Consider the following 26754-nt stretch of genomic DNA (forward strand, 5'->3'; position numbering starts at 1 on the left):
TAGAGAAATGCAAATCAAAACAACTCTGAGGTATCACCTCACACCTAGCAGATTGGCTAAAATGAAAGAAGGGGAGAGTAATGAATGTTGGAGAGGATGTGGCAAAATTGGGACATTGATGCATTGCTGGTGGAGTTGTGAACTGATCCAACCTTTCTGGATGGCAATTTGGAATCATGCTTCAAAGGGCTATAAAAAAGACTGCCTGCCCTTTGATCCAGCCATACCATTGTTGGGTTTATACCCCCAAAGAGATCATAGATAAACAGACTTGTATGAAAATGTTTATAGCTGCGCTTTTTGTGGTGGCAAAAAACTGGTAAAGGAGGGCATGTCCTTCAATTGGGGAATGGCTGAACAAATTGTGGTATATGCTGGTGATAGAATACTATTGTGCTCAAAGGAATAATAAACTAGAGGAGTTCCAGGTGAACTGGAGAGACCTCCAGGAACTGATGCAGAGCGATAGGAGCAGAGCCAGAAGAACATTGTACACAGAGACTGATATACTATGGTTAAATACAATGCAATGGACTTCTGTACCAGCAGCAATGCAATGACCCAGGACAATTCTGAGGGATTTATAGTAATGAACGCTACCCACATTCAGAGGAATGACTGCAGGAGAGGAAACATATAAGAAAAACAACTGCTTGAACGCATGAGTTGGGGTGGACATGATTGGGGATGTAGACTCGAAACTACCACACCAATGCAACTATCAACAATTTGGAAATAGGCCTTGATCAAGGACACATGACAAAACCAGTGGAAATGTGCGTTGGCCACGGGTGGGGGGAGTGAGGGGGGAGAAGGGGAAAGTAGGAGCATGAATCATGTAACCATGTTAAAAATGAATATTAATAAATGTTTAAATTTTAAAAAAAGATATGTCTTCCTAAAACAGCTATCCCATGGGGTCTCCAAGATAGCCCCTCTGTAAACACAATGACCAGGCTATTCTAGGAAAAGAGAGAGAGAAAGGAGGGGAAAAAAAACGGACATGCCAAACTTCTAGGAAGAGTCGTCTACACTCTATTCCACTTTTCTTACCACCTACATACTCTTTAACCCCTTGCAGATCTGAGGCTTCTGAGTTCACCACTTTATTAAAACAGTCTCCAAAGTCACCAGTTCTAAATGTCCAATTCACCAGCCTTTTCTTCCTTCTGAATATCTATCTTCCTTTGGTTTACTGTGATATTGCTTTGTCCTGGTTCTCTCCAAGACTTCAATTACTATCTTTATTCAAATATCTCCCATATCTAAATATTCAGTCCTTATCTTTCCCAAGTTCTTGTTCTACATGTCCAGCTGCTGTTGTCCAGCACCTAAATGTCTCACTAACACCTCAATCTCCTCAAACTCTGATGGTGTAGAAAGGCAAAATAATGTATATCCTCATACAAATAACATGATGCTTAGCTGGTACCAGGTCAGCACATAAAAACCCAGTTTACCTAAAATTTGGTTTAACAACAGTACTGATATTATTGAACCTAACCACCACATTCTAAAACTGTCTTCCAAATTCTAACAGGGATACCTGGGACACATTTTTCTCTGTTCTACTTTCCACTCTCCCTTCTTTCATCACTCCAATATGGGCCTCAACTGGAACTAGCCCTTAACATAGGCCACCACTGGCAGGCTGCCTCACACCCCAACCCAAAGCACCTAGAGCACTTTAGTTGGCAATGGTACCCATCTAGAGGCTCCCTTATCCTAACATCCCTAACTCAAAGCCCACATTAATCTTCCCTTTCTGCCCCTTTCCTATCCTGCTTAGACAGTGCATAACCACCCTCAACCCTGATGGAGGGAATGAAGAATCCCCTTTACACTCTGACCCTCCGACCTGCTTGCCCCTTCCCAATGACACTCAGGTGCCTCTCCTCACCTTGAAGCTGAAACCTTAGGGTCTCAATGCCTTTCCATCTGCCCTGCAACTGGGCTCTCCTATGAGTGTTATCTTCCTCAATTAGGATGTGAACTCCTTGAGAGTAGGGCCTATCTCATTCTATTTGTGTTCCCAATATTTAGTACACTGTAGGAGCACATAGTAAGTGCTAAGTAAATGCTTTTTCATTCATTCACTCAATGATCTAATGATATACATCTACTACATTCAAGGTCAGAGAGACTTTCTGATCCAAGGTCAGCTCTACAGGGAAACAATGGCAGTAAGGAAGGGCTCCAGGGAGATAGTTACTCCTGAAGTGATTGCTCCCACCTATTCATTTAGAGGCTTGGTAAAGAGACATGTATGAAGGGTCAGAAGGGTCTATACTAGTTAAAAGGGTCCTGATGGATGAGGGAAAGGATTCTTTCAGGTGGTATCGGCAGAAGTTATTCTAGTTCCTTATGGATGGGGAGTAAAGAAAGGGATTACTAGTAGTTATTTTTAAGGATAGAACATTGTTAAATGAAATAGGGTACCCTGCCTTTACCCCCATTTTGCAATAACAGCTTTTCCCCTCAGACCTCCTTGTTTTGTAACTCTTTAATTCATCTGAATAATATTGTAAATCAAAGGTATATTGTTGCCACATTCACATACTAAACTACAATCTCTTTTAGGGCAAAGATTATGCATTTTCAAACTTTGCAATTTCTAGATACCTAGGTCCTTATAGGATATGAAATGTTTACTTTAGAATGGGGTCCTGAAAAACATACTGTGTACATTTCAGATAACAGAGTATAATCTAAGCATCTTGTTTCCTTACCAAATATAGGACACTAAAACTTGACTATAATGCTAATATGGGCAGAGGTATAAGACTTAGGGTATTAGAAAGATGTGCTATATACAACCACCACACATACTAGGAAAATAATCTGAACTTGGTTTTTTGTTGTTGTTTTTTTAAACCCAAATTCATATATAAAACAACAAAGGGAATGACAATCAATCCAGGTAGTTAACGGTTATAATTTCAGTTTTCTGAAAATTAAGAATTTTCACCTGGTGCATTTATCTGAGAAGTTATGATGATGGTAGAATAATAGAATGACTAGAAAAAGAAAATTAAGGTAACAATGAAAGTAAATTATTATTTCAAAGATGATTTATGTCAATAGGAAAATAATATTTAATTTAGTAAAAATTGAATATACTAAAAAAATCCACTATTAAACTAATTCACTCCAACTACCTTCCCAAACAGCTTATTACTAGATTTAAATCCAAGTAGGTCATTAGCAAGTCATCCCAAAGAGTATAGGTCAAAGATGTGTTATTTTTAACACTTTGGTTTTGGGCAAAGGGGACAGGTCCAAAAAACCAAACATGCTTAATTGAACTAAGAAACCTACGCACCTGTGTTCTGTGAGAACATTTACTGCTGATGGATGATTGGCACAGTATGCAAGGTACAAGGTTTTCATTTGTGGCATCAGATTTAGAAAGCAGCCTCCGACTCTCTGCTGAGCTTCAGGCAACCTAGAGATAAACGACACAGAATAAAATAACCATAAGTTTCAAAATCAAAAGGGATGGGGATTGATAGTAATAGTTTCCTTCTTTATATTCAAGTCATTCACCCATTCTGAGTTTATCTTGGTGTAGGGTGTGAGATGTTGATCTAAACCTAATCTCTCCCATATTGTTTTCCAATTTTCCAAGCAGTTTTTGTCAAATAGTGGATTTTTGTCCCAAAAGCTGTGCTCTTTGGGTTTATCATAGACTGTCTTGTGTAATGCAGGATTTATGCAAGATCTCTTGCATTTGCAAAACTACCCTAGGCAATCCTGTCAGTTAGGAGAATGGAACTCTTGTCTGGCAGGTGCCAGTCCCAGGAAATGACAGTTTGAGCTTGGACTATAAAAACCCCTGCAGAACCAACCTGGGGGTTCTGATTTCCTTTACCTCACCCAGACACCCAGCTACCCCTGACTTCCCCTTCCAGACCCCGGGAGGTTGACGGGAAGTTGAAGGGAGGTTTGGGTTGTGGAAAGTGGGTAGGATTTAACTTAAGAGTAGCCTAGAAACAGGGACACCCCTAAACCAATTCATTAACTATTCTGTTAAGCTGGTGGATTATTAACATCAGGGCAGTGCCAAATTATTTCTGGCTGAGGGTTGGTTCCCTCAGCCTGGCCTTACCTTCTAGGTCCATAGCCAACACTTGCCAGTTGCCCCTAGGAACAGCCTCTCAAGAGCCCTATACCCTCATACCTCTGTTTTCCCTTCCATGTTAAAATAAAACCCTTAGCCTGCAACTGAGAGTTCCTATAATTAGGAATCATCTTGGGCTAAGGGGCTGAGGAGAGGGGAGAATATCAAACAGTTGGCTTCAAAGGAAGTACTGGCCAAGCATCCATTGTATCCAGGAAGTGTGTGAGCTTCATTTCCTGTTGAGTTCTGCTTTCACTCCAGCAGGGAGGGGCCCCTCACTCTCCACCTTAAAGGAGCCTATAGGTAGCAGGAAGACTGACTGGGCATCACAGCTCAGGCTACACGTCCCTGACAGTCTCAAAAAACCTGCTACTGTAGTTACTGGCTCCCAGGCCCAGGTGACTCACTTGTACCACCAACTCCCCTATTATTAGCCACTTTACCCACTTATTACAGTTGCACAGTTATCCACCTTATTGCACTTGCTGAGGTCACTTACCCCTAGTCTATTCCACTGATCCTCCTTTCTGTCTCTTCTCCAGTAACCTATTGTTTTGATGACTACTGCTTTATAGTACAGTTTAAGATCTGGTACTGCTAGGCCACCTTCCTTCACTTTTTTTTTTTTATTATTTCCCTTGATATTCTTGATCTTTTGTTCTTCCAAATAAACTTTGTTATACTTTTTTCTAATTCAATAAAAAAGTTTTTTGGTTGTTTGATAGGTATGGCACTAAATGAATAGATCAATTTGGGTAGAATGGTCATTTTTATTATGTTAGTTCGTCTTACTCATGAGCAATTGTTTTTCCAATTATTTAGATCTGGTTTTAATTGTGTGGAAAGGGTTTCATAGTTGTGTTCCTATAATTCCTGTGTATGTCTTGGCAGATAGATTCCTAAGTATTTTATTTTGTCTAGGGTGATTTTAAATGGCATTTCTCTTTCTAATTCTTGCTGCTGGGATGTGTTGGAGAAATATATATATACACATACATACAAATGATGATGATTTATCTAAGTTTATTTTGTATCCTGCAACTTTGCTGAAGTTGTTGATTATTTCCACTAGCTTTTTAGTTGATTCTCTGGGATTCTTAAAGTAGGCTATCATATCATCTGAAAAGAGTGATGGCTTCATCTCCTCGTTGCCACTCTTAATACCTTCAATTTCTTTTTCTTTTCCAACTGCTACTGCTAGTGTTTCTAGTACAATGTTAAATAATAGCGGTGATAATGGGCATCTTTGTTTCACTCCTGATCTTATTGGGAAGGCTTCTAATTTATTCTCATTGCAGATGATCCTTGTTGATGGTTTTAAATATATGCTTTTTATTATTCTTAGGAAAGGCCCTTCTATTCCTATACTTTCTAGTGTTTTCAATAGAAATGGGTGTTGTATTTTGCTAAAGGCTTTTTCAGCATCTATTGAAATAATCAAATAAGCATGTGATTTTTGTTGATTTGCTTGTTGATACAGTCAATTATGTGGATTGTTTTCCTAATATTTACATTTTTTCTCACAGTTTTTCAAGAAGTCCAATAATTCTTTTTTTTTTTTTTTAAACCCTTACCTTCCGTCTTGGAGTCAATACTGTGTATTGGCTCCAAGGCAGAAGATGGTAAGGGCAGGCAATGGGGGGGATCGAGTGACTTGCCCAGGGTCACACAGCTGGGAAGTGTCTGAGGCCAGATTTGAACCTAGGACCTCCTGTCTCTAGACTTGACTCTTAATACACTGAGCTACCCAGCTGCCCCCAAGTCCAATAATTCTTAAACCTCTCTTCAACCTATTTTCCAGGTCAGTTATTTTCCCTATCTTTGACTTTTGTTTGGTTATTTCTTGATATCTCATGGAGTCATTAGCTTCCAAACTTACTAATCTACTATATCATACTCTTGGCCCACACAAACCCCAGCATTTGCAGACCTCTTTTTTCTTCTTCCTAAGCTGCTCTAGGCTAGAAAAATGACTTACTTTGACTTTTGGCTATTTTTCCTACCCAGAGTTTGGTTTGATATCTTCTTTTATGTTAAGAGAGCTATGGTTGGGAATACTCATAGAAATACTGACTACCCTCTGCTGTCTCAACTCTGCCCCCTATTGCTATAGAACCTTAAATAGAAAATCTTGTGTTTGGTCTTTGAAGTCCTTGACAACCTGGTCTATTCTCACCTGCTAATCTTCTCACCAATTACCCCTCCTCAACAGGCTCTATAATCCAGCAACAACAGCCTTGGTGTTATTCCTCACCATGACACCTCATATCCATGATCCATACCTTTATTGGCTTATTCCCATGCCTAGAATGTTCTCCCTTCTCACTTTTAACTCCTGAAGTCCCTGGCTTCTTTCAAGACTCAGATCAATACCCAGTATCTTCTGGCAGTCCTTCCCAGTTGCCTCCCCACCTGTAGCTACTAATGCCTTCCCCTACGAAACTGCCTTTCATTTACACAGTACAGATCTTGTAAGTACCTGCTTATTTACAAGTGGTTGTCTCCCTCATCAAAATGTGAATTCCTTGAAAATGGGATCTGTTTTTGCCCTTCTTTGTGCTCCTCAAGCTTTAGGAGAATGCCTAACACCAAGTAAGTACTTCATAAATGTTTCCTGACTAAAATGACAGCTGATAACTAAAAAGCACAGCAGTAAGGGGTCAGACCTTAAACAAAGAGCCTCAGAGATTTTAATAGTTCTGAGAGTATAATAAAAGCACTATTGTTTGTAAGTGATGACTTCATATCATCAAGGAAAAGCTATGCTATGTTGAAGATGATAATGCCAAAAGATAATTTTTTTTAAGTTTTCCTCTAAAATTGGCTTTTAAACTGCCTAATCTAATGCCTTTCTTGAAGGGGGGAGGACTGTAAGTTTTAGGTACCAAAGAGATACAGTATACTTCCCTGGAAAAAATTAATTCTTCTAAAATACCTGATTCTCAAACTATGCCAGAATTGTTAATAAAGTCCCAAGCTGAAGATAAGAAAACTTTCCCCCTCATTATAGGCAAAGAAACCAAGATTTCTCAGTCAAATTCTGTTATCATGAATCAAAGATTACTTTCACATCTAAAAATCAAGCTTATTTACCAACTAGTTTTACTAACTAATGTTTTATATGAAACAAAGTATTACTGATTTCAATATGCTGACTAGAGCTATAATATAGCACACAAAAGTGCTTTTGTTCAATATTTTTATATCCACAGGAAATAGAAGTCTGTAATTAGATCTGCCAAAGTCTAACTAAAGCTATGAATTCTAAGTGCTATTGTTGACAGTGATCAAGAAAAATTGATTATCCCCTCTAATAAGTGGTTATCCAAAGTGAAAGAATATTCTATTCATTTTCTGTCCAGTACACTAAAGAAAACAGTAGGCTAGAAAAGCAAACATTTTATTCCAAACTTACTCCTTAACATATAAAATAGAACTTCAGACTCCATAAAAATATTCAGCTGAATTAAGATTCAATTAGCATGTTATTTTTACCAACAATAACTAACATTTAAAATCATCTTACACTTTGCAAAATGCTTTTTGTATATTATCTCTTTTATTCTCAAAACCATGAAAATGCAACGAAAATATCATTATCTCCATTTTACAGATAAACAGGCTCGAAGAGATTGCTAGGAATCAAATGATTCCTGGGAAGGCTAGGGAGAGAGGAGAGGGAGAGAGGCAAAGGAGAGAGAGAGGGAGAGGGAAAGGGAAAGGTATATGTCATTCAGAATGATACATATGTATGTATGTGTGTGTATGTATGTGTGTGTATGTATGTATGTATGTATCTATCTATCTATCTATCTATCTATCTATCTATCTATCTATCTATCTATCTATCTATCATAACCTAGGCTGAGAATCTATCATAATTTTCCCCGGCACATAGGTTATCACATAGCTCTAGATATATGCCTGGTACTCATACCCAGGATGAAGCAAATACTCCATGGAGTCAAAAAACCCTAATCCTGGCTGGGTGGAGTCCCCTTTGCATATGACCTGCTACTAAAAGATCTATTTAAGCCATAATTCTCCCAACTTACTTTCCCACTAAGGAAAGTTCTGCTGGTGAAGAGCAGAATCTAATCCTCTAATTTGAGGGCTAATATAAATCAGCATGATTACTTTGGAGCACAGAATCTGCTAACTTATGTTTATTTATCTCTTGGTATCCTTTATAATAAAGCCTATGTTAGAAAACCAACTATAAGCATGCTCTATTGTGTCATCACAGGAGTCTTGATGAAATTAGCTTCATGACAAGACATGATTAAAGTGAAAAGGATGAATGTATTATCACTGAGTGGGCAACAGAAGAAGACTTCATGGAAGAAGTGGCATCTAATTTGGGCAATGAGAATGAGCTTAATTTCACCTGTCTAAAAGAAAGCTTTTTATCTTTCTCCTTAAACCAGTTAGTTCCATATTTTGAATGCTATTTCTTTCAGGGATATTAGTCATTCCATTCCCCATGCTTAAAATCTTTTGACTCTTCCTTCTTCTACATATCATTATCCATAGGGTTACTAAGTCTTATTCATTTCTCTCTTCCATCCCCATCCCCCCCCCCCACTTTTTCAACTATAGTACAAATTTAAGTTACCATGCCCCTAGATTATAATAGCCTCTTACTAGGTATTCCCTCTAATATTTCTAACCTTTGCATCTAGTAATCATTCCTTCACTTGAAAAACCTCCCTTCCCTATTGTTAAAAGGAGTTTCTTAATCTCCCTTTGTCTCTTTAAGAGGCAAAAGAGCAGAAAGATTTCTCAGTAAGAGCCATTTAACTGACAGGCTTCTGTGTAAAAGTTCTGAAGATTCTTTTACTTAGGAGATGAGGATCATATATAAGGAGCACCATTAAGAGTTTAAGGGCTTTTTGGTCTCTGGTGTCCTAGGGAGCAATCTGTCTTTTTCTCAGTCAGACTGGCAGTTTTTACTGTTGAGAGTTTGGATTGAGAAACTGATTTAAGGAGATTGGAGGAGATAAATGTTTATTGATTAGCTTAGGTAGGTAGCTAGTTAGCAAATAAATTCTTATATAGACAGTGTAGAGAAGTTAGGTCTGAGTCTGATTCAGGCAGAAGAACATACCCAAGAAGGCAGTTAGATTAGGGTTTCTTAGAAAGTTTAGGCAGAATTAGGATTTCAGGCATAGTTATAAGATATTAGAGAAATAATCTCACTTTCCTCCTTCCTATCTCCTATCTGAACTTCTCAGAATAAATGTTTCGTGTTTTACCAAACTGCTCTCTGTACCTGTGTCAAACTCCTACCAAAAATTTAACCCTTCACACTATTACTTGCCAAATAAAGTTTAAATTCCTACTGCCTGGCACTATCCAATTTGGAACTATCCTGTCTTTCCTGCCTTTTCTCATACTATTTCTCTCTACTCAGCCAAAAATCCTATAAAGCAGGACACCTCATTATTCCTCTAAACACATCCTAAAACACTCTAATACTGGCTTGTCTCATACTATTTCACATATCTAAAATATCCTCCCTTCCCACTCTGTTAAATATTATATACTTTATAATTCTAACTCAAATATCACTTCTTCTAGTCTATAAAAATCATTCTTCACACAGTATTTGTTAACACTTCTATAAGGTACTTACAATACATTCTAGTTTTTTGTGTATGTGTATGTACTCTAATCCCAGCTACATAGGAAGTTTTATAAAGGTAGGATTCATATCTTATCTATAATTTTTGTCTCCCCTTCCCCCTCAAATCAAGCCATTTTCTACAAAGGTGTTCAACATAATTCAATAAATACATAATAAACACAGACATGGTACAGTGGATAGAGCCCTAGACCAGGAGTCAGGAAATCTTGAGTTTAAATTTGGCCCAAGACGGGCAGCTGGGTAACTCAGTGGATTGAGAGTCAGGCCTAGAGACTGGAGGTCCTAGGTTCAAATCCAGCCTCAAACACTTCCCAGCTGTGTGACCCTGGGCAAGTCACTTGACCCCCATTGCCCACCCTTACCACTCTTCCACCAAGGAGCCAATACACAGAAATTAAGGGTTTAAAAAAAATTTGGCCCAAGACACTTTCAGGCTGTGTAAATCTTAAGCAAATCACTTAACCTCTTTTGGCTGCAGTTTCCTCACTGTAAAATGGAGATAATAGTACCTATTTCCCAGAGTTCTCATGAAGGTTAGCACAGTGCCTGGCACAAAGCTCTATAAAAGCTAGATAATTATACTATTATTTATTATTGATTATTGTTAATATTATTTTGTAATTTTACATGGAACAAAATGAAGTAATAAAGTGAAATTAACTAAAAGCTTACATTTTATTAAGAATACTGTGCATTAGAAGAAACACTAATATCAGTGGTATATAGGCTGAAATAGAGAGGAGGAAAATTAGAGATATGAAGTTCTCTTCAGAGCTATATTGCAAAAGACCTTCCATATGAGTGTTAAAAAGTCCCTGAACCAAGATAGTGGCAGTGAGAAATAAAGGAGACAAATGTTCCAGAGGTATATAACAATTGTTAGAATGCGTAAGGTAAAAAAAAGAATCAAATGTGACTCAGGTTTGAAGCCTGGTTACCTGGGGAAATGGTGGTGCCATGAACAAAAATAAGAGATCCAGGAGAAGTATGGGATCACCATGATGATGGGGAAGAGCACTGAATTAGAGGTCTGGGTATTAGAATTTAATTTTGATTATGCCACTAATCAGCTGTCACTTAACCTCTGTGGACCTAATTTCATCCCTGCTAAAAATAGGTCTGATGAATTCCATAACATTCCAAGTTTTAGAAGAAAGATTATTCAGTTTTAGATATATTGATATGGAGATGCAAATAGGATCCAGGTAGAGATATCTAGCAAGCAGCTGGAATGATCCTACGCACATATCTAAAACAGTAGACCATTTCGTTCATGGATAGATTTTCACTGCTTCTCTAATGTTGCTATTTGGTGATTATTTGAAGCAATGAATCCAACAAAATCTTATATGCTTTGAAAAATCTTGTGCTGGAGCAGAATCTCCCCAAAAATAGTGAATAAAGAACCTAAGTTTACCAACAATTCATCACATTCTGTGGTCACTATAAAATGTCAAAATATCTATTATTTGTTTTAAGATGTAATCATTGGCATATTTGAATTTCTTTTCTTCTTCCTTTCCTATCTCTCTGCTTCCTTCCTTACTTGCTTCTCTTTTTCTCTCTCCCTCTTTTCTTCCCCCCTGTTTCCTTCCTTCCTTCTTTCATTCCTTATCTTGACCAAGCTTGAAGTGCAGTGGCTACTTTTGGGCTGAAACCAAGTACTATAAGCATGGAAGCTTTAACTTGCTCCATTTTTCCAACCTAAGCCATTTGATTCCACCTTTGCCAGTCTATTGAGTTTAGGTGGTCCAGAATCTGAGTGGAAGTATATTGCCTTTGACAAAAAGAGGTTAGTGTATGAAGGGGATGATAACACACAATCAATGTAAAACCAATAAGCCATGTATAAAAAAATTTAGCCATCATGAGGATCTCATTCTCTTAGAAATTATAAGCACCTATTTAGAGCTAAAAGAAGCTCCTAAGAAGTCATTTAGTCTAATCTCAACGTTTTACAGAGGAGGAAACTAAGGCCAAAGGAAATTAAGTGATGTTCCCCAAACTATACAGATGAAATGTATCAGTAAGGATTTGGACACATCTTCTTAACTGATAAATCAATTTTTTCCCCAATGTTCTTTTGGGGCCATCCTATATTTTTACAAAATTATACACCAAATTAAGAAAGAGTCTTAATGCAGACCCTCAATTTTGTCTTGTATCAGAAACAGAACCAACATGAAGGTTCCCTCTTCTACCTAAAGTAGTTGTAGAAGGGCGATGATTTCCCTCCAATATGAAAACATCTTCTATTAACAAAGGTATGCTGATCATGTTTTAAGTGCTTAAATTATGTATCTGTATTATGCCTTTGATTATAAACTCCCTAGACAATAACTATCATGTCTATTTAATTTTCTTTTAAATTATTTAGCATTCATTCAAAAAATAAGTGTATCATTTAAAGAAACATTTATGAAGATGATGGTGTCATATACTGTACTGATTCTAGAAGTGAAAATAAAATAAATCCTATAAACTTTTAGGTCCAACAGTATGCTAATGATTTAATAGAGGTAATTAAGATTTTTTTATAAAACCATCTTCCACAGAGTATATAATTAATAAAAGATATAATTAACAACACAAGTGGATAACCCTAAATAATTCTCATTAACACTAAACTATGTTAAACAATGAGATATGAACTAAGTAACTGAAATACCAAGGTGGTATGAAAGGGATATTGGTAGGTTCAAGGAATGGTTACTCAGGGCCAGTATCAGAAGACAATACAGGGTTTGGGAAGGCCAACAGGATATAGGCAATAGGCTAACAAATACAGTCCAGGGAGAGGTAACAAACACAGGAATGGTTTGGTTTATTAAAACAAGGGAAGGTAGAAATTCTAATATTCACTAACTAACCCTCCTCAACAAATCTACAGTTGTTCCCTCACAGAAAGCCTTCAGAGAGATTTTAGCTACACTGTCCTTTACTTATCTACCTGACTTCCCAGTTCCTAATATAAACTCCTCTAACTCAAATCCCACCTCGATGGTAACAGAGGTATTAAGGTTGGAAGGCTCAGGGAGAGGTTCTCATGGACAGATGTCTTAGGTGGTTCAATAAGCTCTGTAGATGTATCATCAGCCAGCAGGAAACAGGAAACCACAGGAAAGAAGCCAAGATCACTAGATCCATCCCAGGAGACAAGAGAAACCTCTAGGCTAACTGACAGTTAGAAACAGTTCAGTCATTTCTCCAGAATTCCAGAAACTTTCCTGCCTCTACTCAAATTCTCTCTTTCCTTTTAACAGATGCAATATAGTACTCTATAACAATAGTAAAATCAACAACTAACATTTATATAGCATTTTAAGGTTTACAAAGGTTCAAATACAATTTCACCTGTTTGGCTTTTTTAAGTTCTTTATAACCTGACCCTTTACTATTGTCCACTCTTCTTATACTTCCTCTCCATAGAACAGGCATGGAATAGATATTTATTACATGAATTTTGAATCATTTCATTACAAGTTATTAATAATAATGATAGCATTTATAATCTACTATTTGCTAGGCACTCTGCTAAATGCTTTACAAATATTATCATTTGATCCATAAAATAATAATCTTTAGATGATAAGTGCTAATATTACCTCAATTTATAATTTATAGTTTCCTAACTGAGGCAAAGATTGTGACTGGCCCAGAAATACACAACTAGTAAGTGTCTGAGGCTGGATTTGAACTCAAACCTTTTGGGCCCAGTACTGCCTTCTGTGCCACCATCTGCCATGAAGCTTTGCAAACCCTAAAAAGTATCATTTAAATGCTAGATATTAATCACTGTAATATGATTACAATCTATTCCATCTTAATGAGAAGAGTTAAGAACAATGTAAGGTTATATATAATATTGTATCACCCTCCCCTCTTCAATAGCATTGTCTCACTTGGTTTTCATGATACTACTCTACCATGGTTCTCTTCCTACATGATGAATCATTCCTTCTTTGTTTCCTTTGCAGGATCTTCATCCCTATCACAAATACTAAGTATGAATAGCCAAGTCTTTGTACTGGACCCTCTTTTCTCTTTCTTTTATTATGGTGCTTAGTGATTCCATCAGAAATCACTGATTCATCTACTTTCTGCTGATGATTCTTAGATTTACTTATTCAATCCTAATCTCTCTCCTAAACTCTAGACCAGTGGTTCCCAAACTTTTTTCGCCTACTGCCCCTTTCCAGAAAAAATATTACTTAGCCCCCTAGAAATAAATTTTTTTTAAATGTTAATAGCAATTAATAGGAAAGATAGATGCATCTGTGGCCATCACCGCCTCCCTGGATCACTGTAGCACCCACCAGGGGGCGGTGGCTCCCACTTTGGGAATCACTGCTCTAGACTTTCATGTCCAAATTCCTATTAGAGATCTTAAATTCAACACATCTAAAATAGAATTATAATAAACCCTAACCCTCTCCTATTCCTAATTACTTTCCTATTTCTACTATTGGAATCTTGCAGTCACTCAGGTTCTCAACCTAAGTGTTATCCTGAATTCCTCACTCTTACTACTCCTCCCCTCAAATTCATTCTGTTGTTCTGTACTATCAGTTTTACCCTCATAACATCTCTTTTTAATTTCTCCACTCCTTTGGCATTATGTTGAAAGGCCCTCCTCACCCCATACTTGGACTATTCCAAAAGTTTTCTGGTTGGTCTTCCTACCTCGAGTCACTTCCCTTGCCAACCCACTCTCCACTTAGCTGCCAAAACAATCTTCTGATGGAATGGGTATAGCCCATTCTATTCAATAAACTCTAGTAGTTTCCAGTAACTTTGAGGTTGGAATAAAATCCTGTTTGGCATTTAAAATCCTTTGTAACCTGGCCCATGGCTATCTGTCCTGTCTTCTTACACCTTCCCTCTGACATTCCCATATACTTTATTATCTAGTGACAATGTTATGTCATCCTAGGCCATTCCACACAGGACTCTACCACCCAATTCAAGGCATTTTCACTGGCTTGTCCAGATGCCCAGAATTCTTTCCCTCCTTTTCCCCATCTACTGGCAAGATGGCAAAAGAAAGAATGATCATTGTTAGAGGAGCTGTAAGGGGACAGAGAGAACAAACTACTGGTGGAACTGTGAATTTTGGTCTAGCCATTCTGGAAAGCAATTTATAATTAAATCTGAAAAGTCAACAAATCATCAACAATAAACTCTCAGACCCAACAATAGCACCACTAAATATATATCCAAAACAAATCAGTGTAAGAGGGAAATACCTCCTAAGGATAAAAATATTCAGATCAGCACTGTTTGTCAGAGTTAGAGCTATCATGTGGGGAATGGCTGGTCAAATTATGGCATATGAATATAGGAATAGAACTTGGACATACCAATTTATATGAATGAATGAAGGAAGGAAGGAAGGAATGAGAGTTCCTCAATGAAAGGAATGCTCTACCAATGAACTTATCATTTCAGGTCAGCAACTTCTCTGCATCTTAGAATCTTGGGGAGTTACCTAAAGAACTGAGAGGGTAGTGAGTTGCCCAAAGTGACAGTTATTTTGTATCAGAGGCAGCACTTTAATTCAAGATTCAAAGTCCAAGTCTCTATCTACCCAACAATTAAGCTCATAGGAAGATAATGAAATATTTTGAAACCTAATCAAGGTTTAAAGGATAAAAAGAAGCAACATAATGGATAGAGTTGGCCTTATTTTGTTTCATGGTACTTATTTATTACAAAGGAAGGTTGTTTGTTTTTATTTTAGAGATGAATTAAGGGCGTGTGGGATACTCTGATACAAAAAAAAAAAAGCATTACTTAAGCATTTAAAAATACACAAAAAAGAAAAGTCCAGAGAAAGATAGGGAGAATTATGAAATTAACATTATTGAATTAATTAGTGGATACTTTAAAGTAAATGGTAAACAAAATGTAGATTTGATTGATATAAAAGCCTCTTTTCTGTCCTTTGTTTATAGAACTGTTCAGATTTGATGGTGTTTGTCAAGTTCAGAATAAAAAAAAGAAAATAAAAAAGAAATGCCCCAATAATTGGTACAGTATTTTATTCTAGAAGAATTCTGTGACAAGAAAATATTGTACAATTAATATTGTATCATGCCATAACCTATAATAAACAATTGTCAATATCTTTACTTCCATGTTAAGGAGGAAACAAAAGAGGTACAAAAAGAGTAAGCATCTTACGGGTCTGTATTACGCAGAAAACAAAACCATAAGCATGTAAGTTAACTCTATCTCCTCTACATTACAATTCAATTAAATAATTAGAAATAAAGATCCTATTCTATTTCTTGTCATTTAACCAAACTACCTTTAATAGATAACCAACTTCTACAAGACCATAAAACCCTGGCAGTGCCATGAGATCAAGCTAGAAAGAGCAATGAAGTTCATTAAATCCAACGCTATGATTTTAAAGATCAGGAAACTCAGACTCAGAAAAGTTACATGACTTAACCAGACTTACATAGTACTAAAGTGTCAGAGCCAAGAGAACTCGAAACTCAAGTATTCCAAGGTCAACATTCTTCTATTACAACATAAGGTTAGAAGACATTGTATTCCCTGGATATAACAGGAAATTGTTCTTATCTTTCAAACACTTTACTCATAGGTATCTTTCTTTGAAAGTTTCAAACTTTCTTTGCAAAATTTTAGGTACATATTCTTTCAAAAGCATTTCATTTTTCTGATTGTTTTCATCATAGGTATCTTGGCCCAGATCCAAGGCTAATACTAAATTCATCGAATTCTTCAACTTCTAAATCATTATTCATTTGAACGCTCAAAGCATGATACAAAGTATCCATATATTATTGTGAAGCTCATCTGGAATGAGCTACCATAGTTTCTTCCTTCTGTTGGTAAAGTTTGTAAAGTATTTTTATGATTAAAATCTTCTCTAGTGACGTAGGAAAATTAACACAAAGCAAATAATATAGAAAATAGCAGGCAATTTATATTTCTTTTGGCTCTACTAGATTCCCCTATCAATCATTATTACTATTCCTATTTTCATACAGCAACAATGAATACATTATCCATTATAAGGAGCATTTTATTGCTATCTCCTTCAATGTCTAAAGAACAAAAGTTTAAAAACTTATCTCCACGTGGCACAAAGCTATTAGCATGCTCAAATCTAATGAAAACAATTGCTATTTACATTATTTATTCTGAAATTGTCAAAATAATCTTTATATTTAAGGTACTAAAATGTAAAAAGCAATTAATGGAGTTCAGAAAGCTTACCTGATACACACACACACACACACACACACACACACACACACACACACACACACTCTCTCTCTCTCTCTCTCTCTCTCTCTCTCTCTCTCTCTCTCTCCCCCCCCACCCCCACAAAAACTAGTTCCAATATTCCAAGGCTGCACATATGCCTGAATCAACAATGAGAAAATTTATTTTAGCCCATCAATAAGCATTTAAGTGCTACTATGTGCCAGACACTGTGCACAGACGGAATAAAGAAGTATTTAAAAATTATAAAGCATTTCTTAAAGATTGTCACTCTAAAAATTCCAGCGGAAAGAAGTTTTCACATGTTGTAAAGTCACAGAACTAAAAGCTCATTGCAAGAAAGTTAAATACCAGAGAAATGAAATAAGTTGCCCAAAGTCAAAACAGGTAATGTAACAGGTAACAAAGCTAGAACACCTAGGTGTTTCAATTCCGAGTCCAATATACTTTCTCAATTATATTGTGCTGCCTACTCTAAGCTGGTATTTTGAATATGATAATGAAATATAATAAAACTTTAAATATAAAGGCAGGAAATATGCATTTAACAATCACTTAAAGACTGATCCATATGCCTATGAGTCTTATTAATAATTATTTTATCTATTATCTTTTTCATTAGATAGAATACATTTTAACAGATTAAAACAGCTTCCTTCATGTAAGAATACACATAATAACCTTACTATATCTCTTAGTTATCCAAATAGCTTTGTGACTAAAAAATCCAAAATGGCCAGGTATAACTGTTTATTCATATACCTTATACTATATAGGTCTCATATAATGCCTTTTTCAAAAAGCACATCCCAAAACCCACACAATGACTGTGAATTTGATGATTACCAGCAAAGTAGCAATTTTATGAGCAGATAATTCTAGAGAATCTCTTATGACCACCAGAGGGCAGTGCCAACTACTTCTAAAATCTCCAAGCAAAATTTTAATGTAACTCAAGGAGTAAAAGAAAACCATTGCAGGAAAAAAGGAACCTGGAAAGTCTTTATTTGGCTTATCTTCCTCATTTTTTCTATGCTAAAAAAATATGGAGTTTCTCCTCTGTAACAGCAAAAGAATCATGAAGGAAAGATCTCCTAATTCATCTCTCCAACATGCTTGTTCCTAGCCATTCTGGCAGCACAAGTTTTTTTGCTAGCTCTGAGTTCCTGATGTTGACAGCAGTTGTTTTTGTAACCCATTCTTTTATCCTGTGACTTCTACATTAGAAGAGTCTTTTCCTTCCAAAAAGAAAAAAAGAATTTGAAAGATAAAAAAATGAATGACAATAACATCAATATAGTCCTGCCTATGATAAACAAATAAGAAACCATTCTTTGTTATTAAGCCTACTAACATAAACTGTCATTTTGTTCTGGTTAACTAAGAAAGGGAAAGGAGAAAAGAGTGAGCTCCTCTGTGATGGTTGTTTGTTAGACTTAAACCCAGAGACAATTTGTCTTCCCAAAAGAAAACATAAATATATCTATTTATATTTTAGACTTCCCACTTCTCACTAAATTAGAACTAAAATGAACTTCAGAAACAATTTGATTTGATCTTTTGATTCTTATGGATGAGTAAAACTGAAGCTAGAAAGATGAGGTCCCACAGATAGTAAAGCAGCAGAACCACCAAAACTAGGTCTTCATTTTTCTAAGACTAGTACATTTTGCACTAAACTAGGAGAGGGAGGGAGGGAGGGAGGGAGGGAGGGAGAGAGAGAGAGAGAGAGAGAGAGAGAGAGAGAGAGAGAGAGAGAGAGAGAGAGAGAGAGAGAGAGAGAGAGAGAGAGAATTATATAACCTTCTTCCCCTTTCCAGAGGTCACTTATATCTGACATTATAACTATATTTAAATAGAAAGGGAAGGAAATATCATGTCAGTGTTAGGGAGTATGAGGTAGCTAGTAGGCAAAACATAGCAATCACTACCCCTAAAGGAATTCTCTAAGTTTATAAATTACAAAGGAGTTGATGATCTGCATCAAATAAAATTAAAAGTTCCAGACCCAAAGCATGTACCCAAAAATATACAAGCATATGGACTTTCACACAAAAGCAACCCAGAAAGCACTTACTATTACCAATATAAAACTTCCTCATGCCTCCAGGTGAACTACCTTCCCTATTAAAAGATACCTCTTCTTTTTTTCTTTAGATCCCATCCATATAAAACTTGTCTGTGTATATGTATCTGTATATCCATGTGTATGTTTTTTTTTTGGGGGGGGGTCATTCTGGGAACTTATCTCAGATCCCCATGACTATCTGAGGAGAGTTCTACCACTTATTAATAAGCAAGACCTCTCAATACTTCTAATAAGTACTTCACATTACTCTTATAGAAAAAAAAATGGAGAGATAAGACCTAAACAAGAAAAATGAATAGATTCAGAACTTACTGAATAGCTAGACTCAAGAGTAGTATTTAATGGTTTAATATCAACAAAGCAAGATGTATCAAAAGGAGTGCTCCAGGGATCCAAGTATACTTGGACCCATTCTATTTATCATTTTTATCAGTGACTTAAATCAAGGGATACATAGTGGACTCACCAAATTTTCAGATGACAAAAAGCTAATGAATGAAGGAGTTAGAATCCAAAAAAAATTTTGTTAATCATGCTAGATCATCGGGCTGAATCTAAAATAATGAAATTCAATAGGAAAAGATTCCAACATCTTATACTCAGGTTCAAAATTCAACTTCATAACAAACAGACAGACAATCTGGCACATAACACACTCAAGGTTTCATATATTTATGCAATTACCTTAATTTCATACCTATTTCTCCACTGAAAGTCCTACTCTGACATCTCATGAATATTCTGCTCATTTATTCAGACCATATATATTTGTTTCCAATATTTATGTTCAATTCTGGGTGCCATGATTGAAAAAAAATTATAAACTAGAGGATATCTAGAGAAAGGCATCCAGGATGGTGAAGGTCCTTGAATCCAAGCCATGAAGGAAGTTGGAATATTTAGCCTGGAAAGGAGTCAATGGGAAAACAATAGCTGTTTTCAAATATTTGAAGGGCTATCAAATAGGACAGGGATTAAACTGTTTAATCAAAGAAGACAGAATCAAAATCAAGAGCAATAAATAAAAAGAAAAATTTAGATATGATATCAAGAAACACTTTCTAAGTCAGGACCTTCCAAAAGTGGAATGAAAGGTAATATAGGTCCTCCCCACCTCACTGATTATAGATTCCCTTCCTTTCCTTGGATTTCTTTAAGCAGAAGTGGGTAAGCATTCCTTAAGTATGATATAATGGAGATTCCTTTCAATTAAAGGTTAAACTAGATACTTGCAAAAGTCCCTTGTAATTTACAAATTCCATAATTCTGTGATTTTATAATCCCAAAGAATTATCAAATCTCATAGTTCACAGCAATAGTATTTCTTGGACAGGTATTTCTGGGCTATTCAAAAAAAAAAAAAACTATTGTGGGATTATCCAGAAATCATCTTAACCCAAAAGATAGAAATCTTGAGGTACATTCTAAACTTTGTGGGAGCTAACTTCATATAAACATGATAAGCAAACCCTTACCCAAATGGGAACTAGTTTTACTGGCTTTTTCAACCTTTCAGACACATCAAATCATGTTCTCAAAGCAGAAAAGTCACACAACCAATTACCTAGAAATAGATTTCATTATTTTGATTCATATGCTTCTCACAAGTGAAAGGTAACTTTCATTTGCATTGCTAATAAACCTTTTCAAAAGTTTACATTTCAAATGGTTTTAACTAACTTCAAGTTAGTCTAACTTTGGGGGAAAAGTACCAAACTCTAAATAAGCAGACAGACTATCAGGTACATAATACACTCAAATCAAGGTTTTATATGCTTATGTAAATAACTTGATTTCATAACTATTTCTTCTTTGAAAGTCCTACTCTAACATCTCATGAATGTTAAGTGTAGAAATGACCCTAGCTATGCCCATTACAGCACTAAGCCCTGGTACCTTCTGCTCAGACAAAAGAAGACTTTCAGTTGTGTTTGTTCCCTAAGGCCCAGAACAGTGGTTCCCAAACTTTTTTGGCCTACAGCCCCCTTTCCAGAAAAAATATTACTTAGCCCCATGGAAATTAATTTCTTTTTAATTTTAATAGCAATTACTAGGAAAGATAAATACATCTGTGGCCATCACTACCTTCCTGGATTGCTGCAGCACCCACCAGGGGGCAGTAGCACCCACTTTGGAAATCACTGGACTAGAAGGTTTTTACAAGGTTGGCCAAAGAGTGGTGCTTTGTTTTATTTTTCCACCACAGCAACTTCAGAAAACTAGTCTAGGTTATAGATGGTTTAAAATCTACACATATTTGGAGAGAATTTCCATATGAATAAAATCCCATATGATTAAAATATTAAGTAGCAACAGTAAGGTGTTTCACTAACAGTCATCAGACTAAGAACATGCCTATTTGTGTGATGAAAAATGCAGGGGCAGATGATTTGGGAGGGGAAAAAAAGAAAGTAAACAGAATAAAATAATAGCAGTCAGGCCTGAAGTATTCTACTTACATCTCCCTTTACCTTTAACAAGAATTTGAGAACTGGGTGGCATTCTTTCCCTTTGTAGAAACTAAAAAGCTGTTGCTCTAACTACTAATGGGCAGAGTATGAGCCAAGTATGTACTTGATACATACTAGAGAAATGGTGTTGAATAAAAAGATGATGAAAAGGATGCCTTGTACCCCTATCTCATGTGTTTATGCAACATCCAGGAGCTTAAGAAAATTATAGGAGCTAAAAGCACATGAAAACAAAACTCACTGGTTCTTGTCTTCCTTGCTATTTTGGAATTTGGAGTAGAATTAAATTAAAGTCAAACTGCATCATGGTAAATACTCTGACATTAGATTACATTTTTTTCTTTTAATAATCTACTTAAATGTTTTCTAACTTGTTTTCTAAAATGTTTTCATGAACTTGAGAGGTGATTTGTTAAAAAAAACATCTGCAGAAAGGAAGGAAGGCGAGTGGACAAAGTAGGCAGGAGTTTGACACAAAAGAATCAATTAGTAGATATCTATATGTACCTTTAGACTGTTATCAAAAATTAATGACCAAATGCTGGCGGTGAAGCAAGTAAACTACTGACAACCAGCTGCCCTCTAGGACCTGACTAAGAACAAGCAATTTGGCTAATATACCCAGCTACCCTTGGTTGTACAACAGATCTATTTAAAATCCCAATATCTTGGGGGCACTCAGTTGTTCTTTACTACCATCATCTGTGGAAATTCAAGAAAATTCAATGATTATTAAAATTTAACTTAAATACAGTCATAATATTTAACATCAAACTATCCCATAAATACTGGCTTCCTACTATGCCATTTTTTCCCTCTTTACGTTACCTAAAGGAATCTCATCCACGTGAGAAATCTCCACAAGGACTCGGAATACAGTCCATCAATGACGTCTCATTCTGAGAGACTTCTTGTCCAAATCAGCTCATAAATTCTCCATGAGAGGTAGCCTCAATAAAGTGGAGACACTGTATAGTCTTGACACTATATAGATAAAAGTGGTGCCATGTAGTCTTTTGTTCCAGGCTAGCTTGACATGTGAAAATATAGCTACGAATAGTAAAAAAGTTCTCTTTTTCTAAAGTATTTTATTACTTGCCTTCTCAGTGGGAGGGCTGCAGTGAGAGAATTTAGAACTCAAAAAAAATTTTAATAAATATTGAAATAAAGTACAACAATTTTTAAAAACAATTTATGTCTTGAATTCAAATTTTTGTGTCATAGGATCACGGATGTAGAGCTAGATGGGACCTTAAAAGGCATTTTGTTCAATTCCCCTCATTTTAAGAATCAGGTAACTGAGGTCCAGAGAGGTTAAATGAGTTGGCAAAGATTAAGCAAGTATAAGTAAAGGAGATAGTTCATATGTCTATTAAGTTTGACTCCAGATCTAGCGCTCCTTCCATTAACTTCATGTCTACAACATATAACTTCTACTGCTAATGACATTTTATCAATAAGTCAAGTATTTATAGGCACTATGCTAATCAGTGGGGTCACCAAAAAAAGGGGGGAAAGAGTCAGGAAACTCAAGAGTCTAATGAGGGAGACACCGTATAAACAAATCAAGGATAGGATAAATAGGAGTTAATCAAAAGAAGGAGGAAGATTAGAGGATCAGGAAAAACTTCTCACTGAAGATGAGATTTTAGTAAGGGCTTGAAGGAATTTCTAACACATATCACTACTTCCCTTTCTCTCACTTTCTTCTAAATCCTTTGCATTCAGCTAATGACTTTATCAATCTACTGAAATGGCTATTTACACAGTCATCAATGATCTCTAAACTGCAGAATCTACTGGCCTTTTTTCAATTTCCACCCATCTTCAACTCTCCACAGCATCTGATACTGATGACCACCTTCTCCCAAATATTCTACTTCTCTCTAGGGTTACTGCTTTCTCCTGACTCTCTTTCACTCTATCAGTATCTTCTCAGTCTCCTCCTTTCCTTGTTTTTCATCCTTGTTATGTTCAGCTAATTGTGGGTGTCTCCACAGACTCTTGTCCTAAGTACTCAATTGGTCAGTGAGTTGCTGACAGTTAGGGCTGGCAGTTGCAGGGAAGTTGGCTGCTGGGCATGAGTTGGTCATTGGGGATTGGTTGCTGGAAGTATGGGTTGGCATTTAGTTGCTGGAATATAAAGGCAGGCCTGAGCTAACTGAGCTTTTTGCCTCTGGAATCTCCAAAGAGCAGGAGGTCTGTCTCATAGGCAAGGATCTGCTGTCAGTTGGCTACTGACAGTTTGGGGTGCTATAGAAAACTGATTGAAGGAGTGAGTAAGTGGTGGCTATTCATTATTTTAGGGAGTTAGGTAGTTAGTGAATAATTTATAGATAGAGTAGGTTATATTAGGCCTGGTGTTTGCCAGGCAAGAAGAAGCTGTTCTCAGAAGACAATTAGAGGTAGTTATTAGAAATTTTAGGTAGTATTAGGAATTTTAGGAATATTTATACAGTATAAGATTAGTAATCTCTCCTTTTCTATCTTCCTATTTCTTTCTGCAATTAAACAGAGATAATTTTAATTTACGACTCTACAATATTCACATTAAAACTTAAATTATTAAAAGCTGCTCTCTTATTTTGTCAAAACTCCTATTTTAGCCCTTACAATATATAAAATAAAATTATTCTATCTGGCATTCTGCCCTTTAAAAATTATCCAGAAGTTAGCAATGATCCATTTGTAAACCTGCTCAGTTACATGAGTTCATCAAATAACAATAATAGGGCTAACCACTCAAAAGTTAAACTACAGCAATATAGATTGCAATTTCAGAATTGAAATAGAACACTTCATGTTTTCTGAAATTACTTATGAAGAATAGGAAGATGAGTATAAACTAAAGAGAACTTCTTATGAGTTTTGGGTGAGTAAGCACAAAGAAATAGAATGGTGCTTAGATTCCACTTGAGTACCTGTGACTTTACTGCTTATTAGGCCCAAAAAATTATAACTATCAACTACAGACATCTGACTTTGCTCCCTACCAATGTTCTAATTTCCATTCACTCCACAATCAATCCCGTTCTTTACTTATTTTCCCCAGGTCCCACAAAAAAAAAATATCCAAATTTCTATAATCAAGAAAGAAATAAGGTATTAGGGTTTTTTAAGATATAATTCATGGAGTATTTTTCTGCAGTGGACAATGGACACAAGTAGGACAGGTTTGGTAAAAGAGGGTCATTTGCTCTACTAAAGTGAGAACCACTGATTTGCAACATAAATTTTAAAGTGATAAAAAAAATCCAACTATTCTACATATATACTAATTCCTCACAGACATAACTGGCTAGAGAAGAGGTTTCAAGTGGGATAAAGTTGGTTTCCAAAGGGGAAACTAAGACCAAAAGCAAGATGTAATTATGCCCTGAGCAAACCTCAAACAGTTAGCACTTGGGTTCAATTTGGAGAACTGTTAGTTCAACTTGATCTACCCTTTAATACATTCCTATAACTGACAGGAAGCTAGGAGAAGAAACTTATTTAACCAAAGTTAGTGTTGTTAACTTAGGATCCTAGCCATATTTACCACAGAAGCAAATGTAGTTTTCTCCTTCTTCTACTCCTAATTTGGGTCAGAAACCATAAATAGTGACAATTCTTTCAAGGATTTCAGAGAAAAAAGAGATGTAGTTTGAGGTGCACCCCAAAATGGTCCCCATCAAAGGGGGCTTCTCTTAGTTGAGTTCCTTTTGTCCTAATAGTCACTATGCCTCTCAAGCTACATCTTTCATAAACACCTAGTTAAGAACTACCATAATCTTTTTCAGACTTATCTACCAGTGTCATTCATTAAGTAAAAACATATTAAGCACCTATTATGCACTAGCACTAAATTCTACTTATGGGCATTATTGGTTGGGGGTATAATAGAACTTTAAAATTAGAACTGTCCAAATGGAAAAATGAGCATAATTCCATAAGAAAAGAAACTGAAAAGAAATCTTTCAAGCATCCCTGATCAAGACTGCAGCTAGGTAGAGTCAAGAAGGCACTTGGAAACAACAGAAACCGAATCCTCTGTAACTATCCTTCCACAGAAATCAAAACAAAGCCATTAAAAAAAAAATAGAAATCCAAACCTAACAACAAGATGGAGCCACAGGACTCTCCACAATTCAACTTGAAAGGTACACAGAGAAAGTTGAATTCTAAGGTATAAGTGAAAGAAAGAAACTTCCAATACCTCTCCCCGACCTACTATGCTGAGACCCATTGCAGGACTCCAACTGACAGCAAGATCTCAGGGTGAGGGCTTCAAACTCGACAGAGTATCTTGGTACCACCACATGAGGCTCAGGGCTCTAGCTATGGCTAGAAGGGAGGCAGCAGGTAGAAAGGAGTACAGGGTAGGGCCAACTTGTTATTACCATCAGCCTTGACACCTTCACCTTCAGCCCCTGGTAGCACCTAGGGAAGATTTGGCTTCTAGGCAGATGAGCTCAGTAGGTCAGCTCCAGTGGTCTAATGCAGCACACCAGCAGAGCAGAGAAGAAACTCCTTTAGGGCAGAAAAGCTTAAACTCACTGAGTCAGGAAACAACAAGAGGGCAAGTATACAGCCCACAAAGAAGGGTGGGGAGAAGAGAAGGGGAAGAATATGAATGAACAACAGAAAAAAAAAAAAAGAAATCATGATTGAAAGCTTCTATTCAGATAAAGAACAACGAATAAGACAAGTTGAAGAAAATAGGGAAAAGAACTTAAAAAACAAAATAGGTCATCTGGAAACAGAAGCATATGAACTAAAACAAGAAAATAGTATTTAAAAAGCCAGAATTGACCAGTTCAAAAACAAGGCAAAAAATTAAGAGGAAGAGAATGATTTACAAAGAAAATGGATCCAAAGGAAAAAAGGAGGATCAAAAAGTCACTTCACAAGGCATCAAGAATCTATAAAACAATGTCCCAATTTTGCCACAACCCCTCCAACATTCATTGCTCTCCCTTTCTCTCATTTTAGCCAATCTGCTAGGTGTGAGGTGATACCTCAGAGTTGTTTTGATTTGTATTTCTCTAATTATTAGAGATTTAGACCACTTTCTCATGTGCTTATTGATAGTTTTCATTTCTTTACGTGAAAATTACCTATTCATGTCCCTTGCCCATTTATCAATTGAGGAATGGCTTGATTTTTTTTTATATAATTGATTTAACTC

At 36.3% G+C, this 26754-nt stretch overlaps 1 protein-coding gene across 2 annotated transcripts in view; it reads right to left on the reverse strand.

Annotated features, from left to right (window-relative positions):
* ARHGEF7 (Rho guanine nucleotide exchange factor 7) overlaps nucleotides 1–26754 on the reverse strand; it is a 321898-nt gene that overhangs the window by 93014 nt on the left and 202130 nt on the right. For both annotated transcript variants that reach the window (XM_044670524.1, XM_044670523.1), the window contains one exon: nucleotides 3323–3445. In XM_044670524.1, coding sequence (XP_044526459.1) covers nucleotides 3323–3445 — 123 coding nt within the window. The remainder of the gene's footprint in view (nucleotides 1–3322; nucleotides 3446–26754) is intronic.

Source organism: Gracilinanus agilis, chromosome 3, assembly GCF_016433145.1.
Source record: "Gracilinanus agilis isolate LMUSP501 chromosome 3, AgileGrace, whole genome shotgun sequence".
In the NCBI taxonomy this organism is placed as follows: domain Eukaryota; kingdom Metazoa; phylum Chordata; class Mammalia; order Didelphimorphia; family Didelphidae; genus Gracilinanus; species Gracilinanus agilis.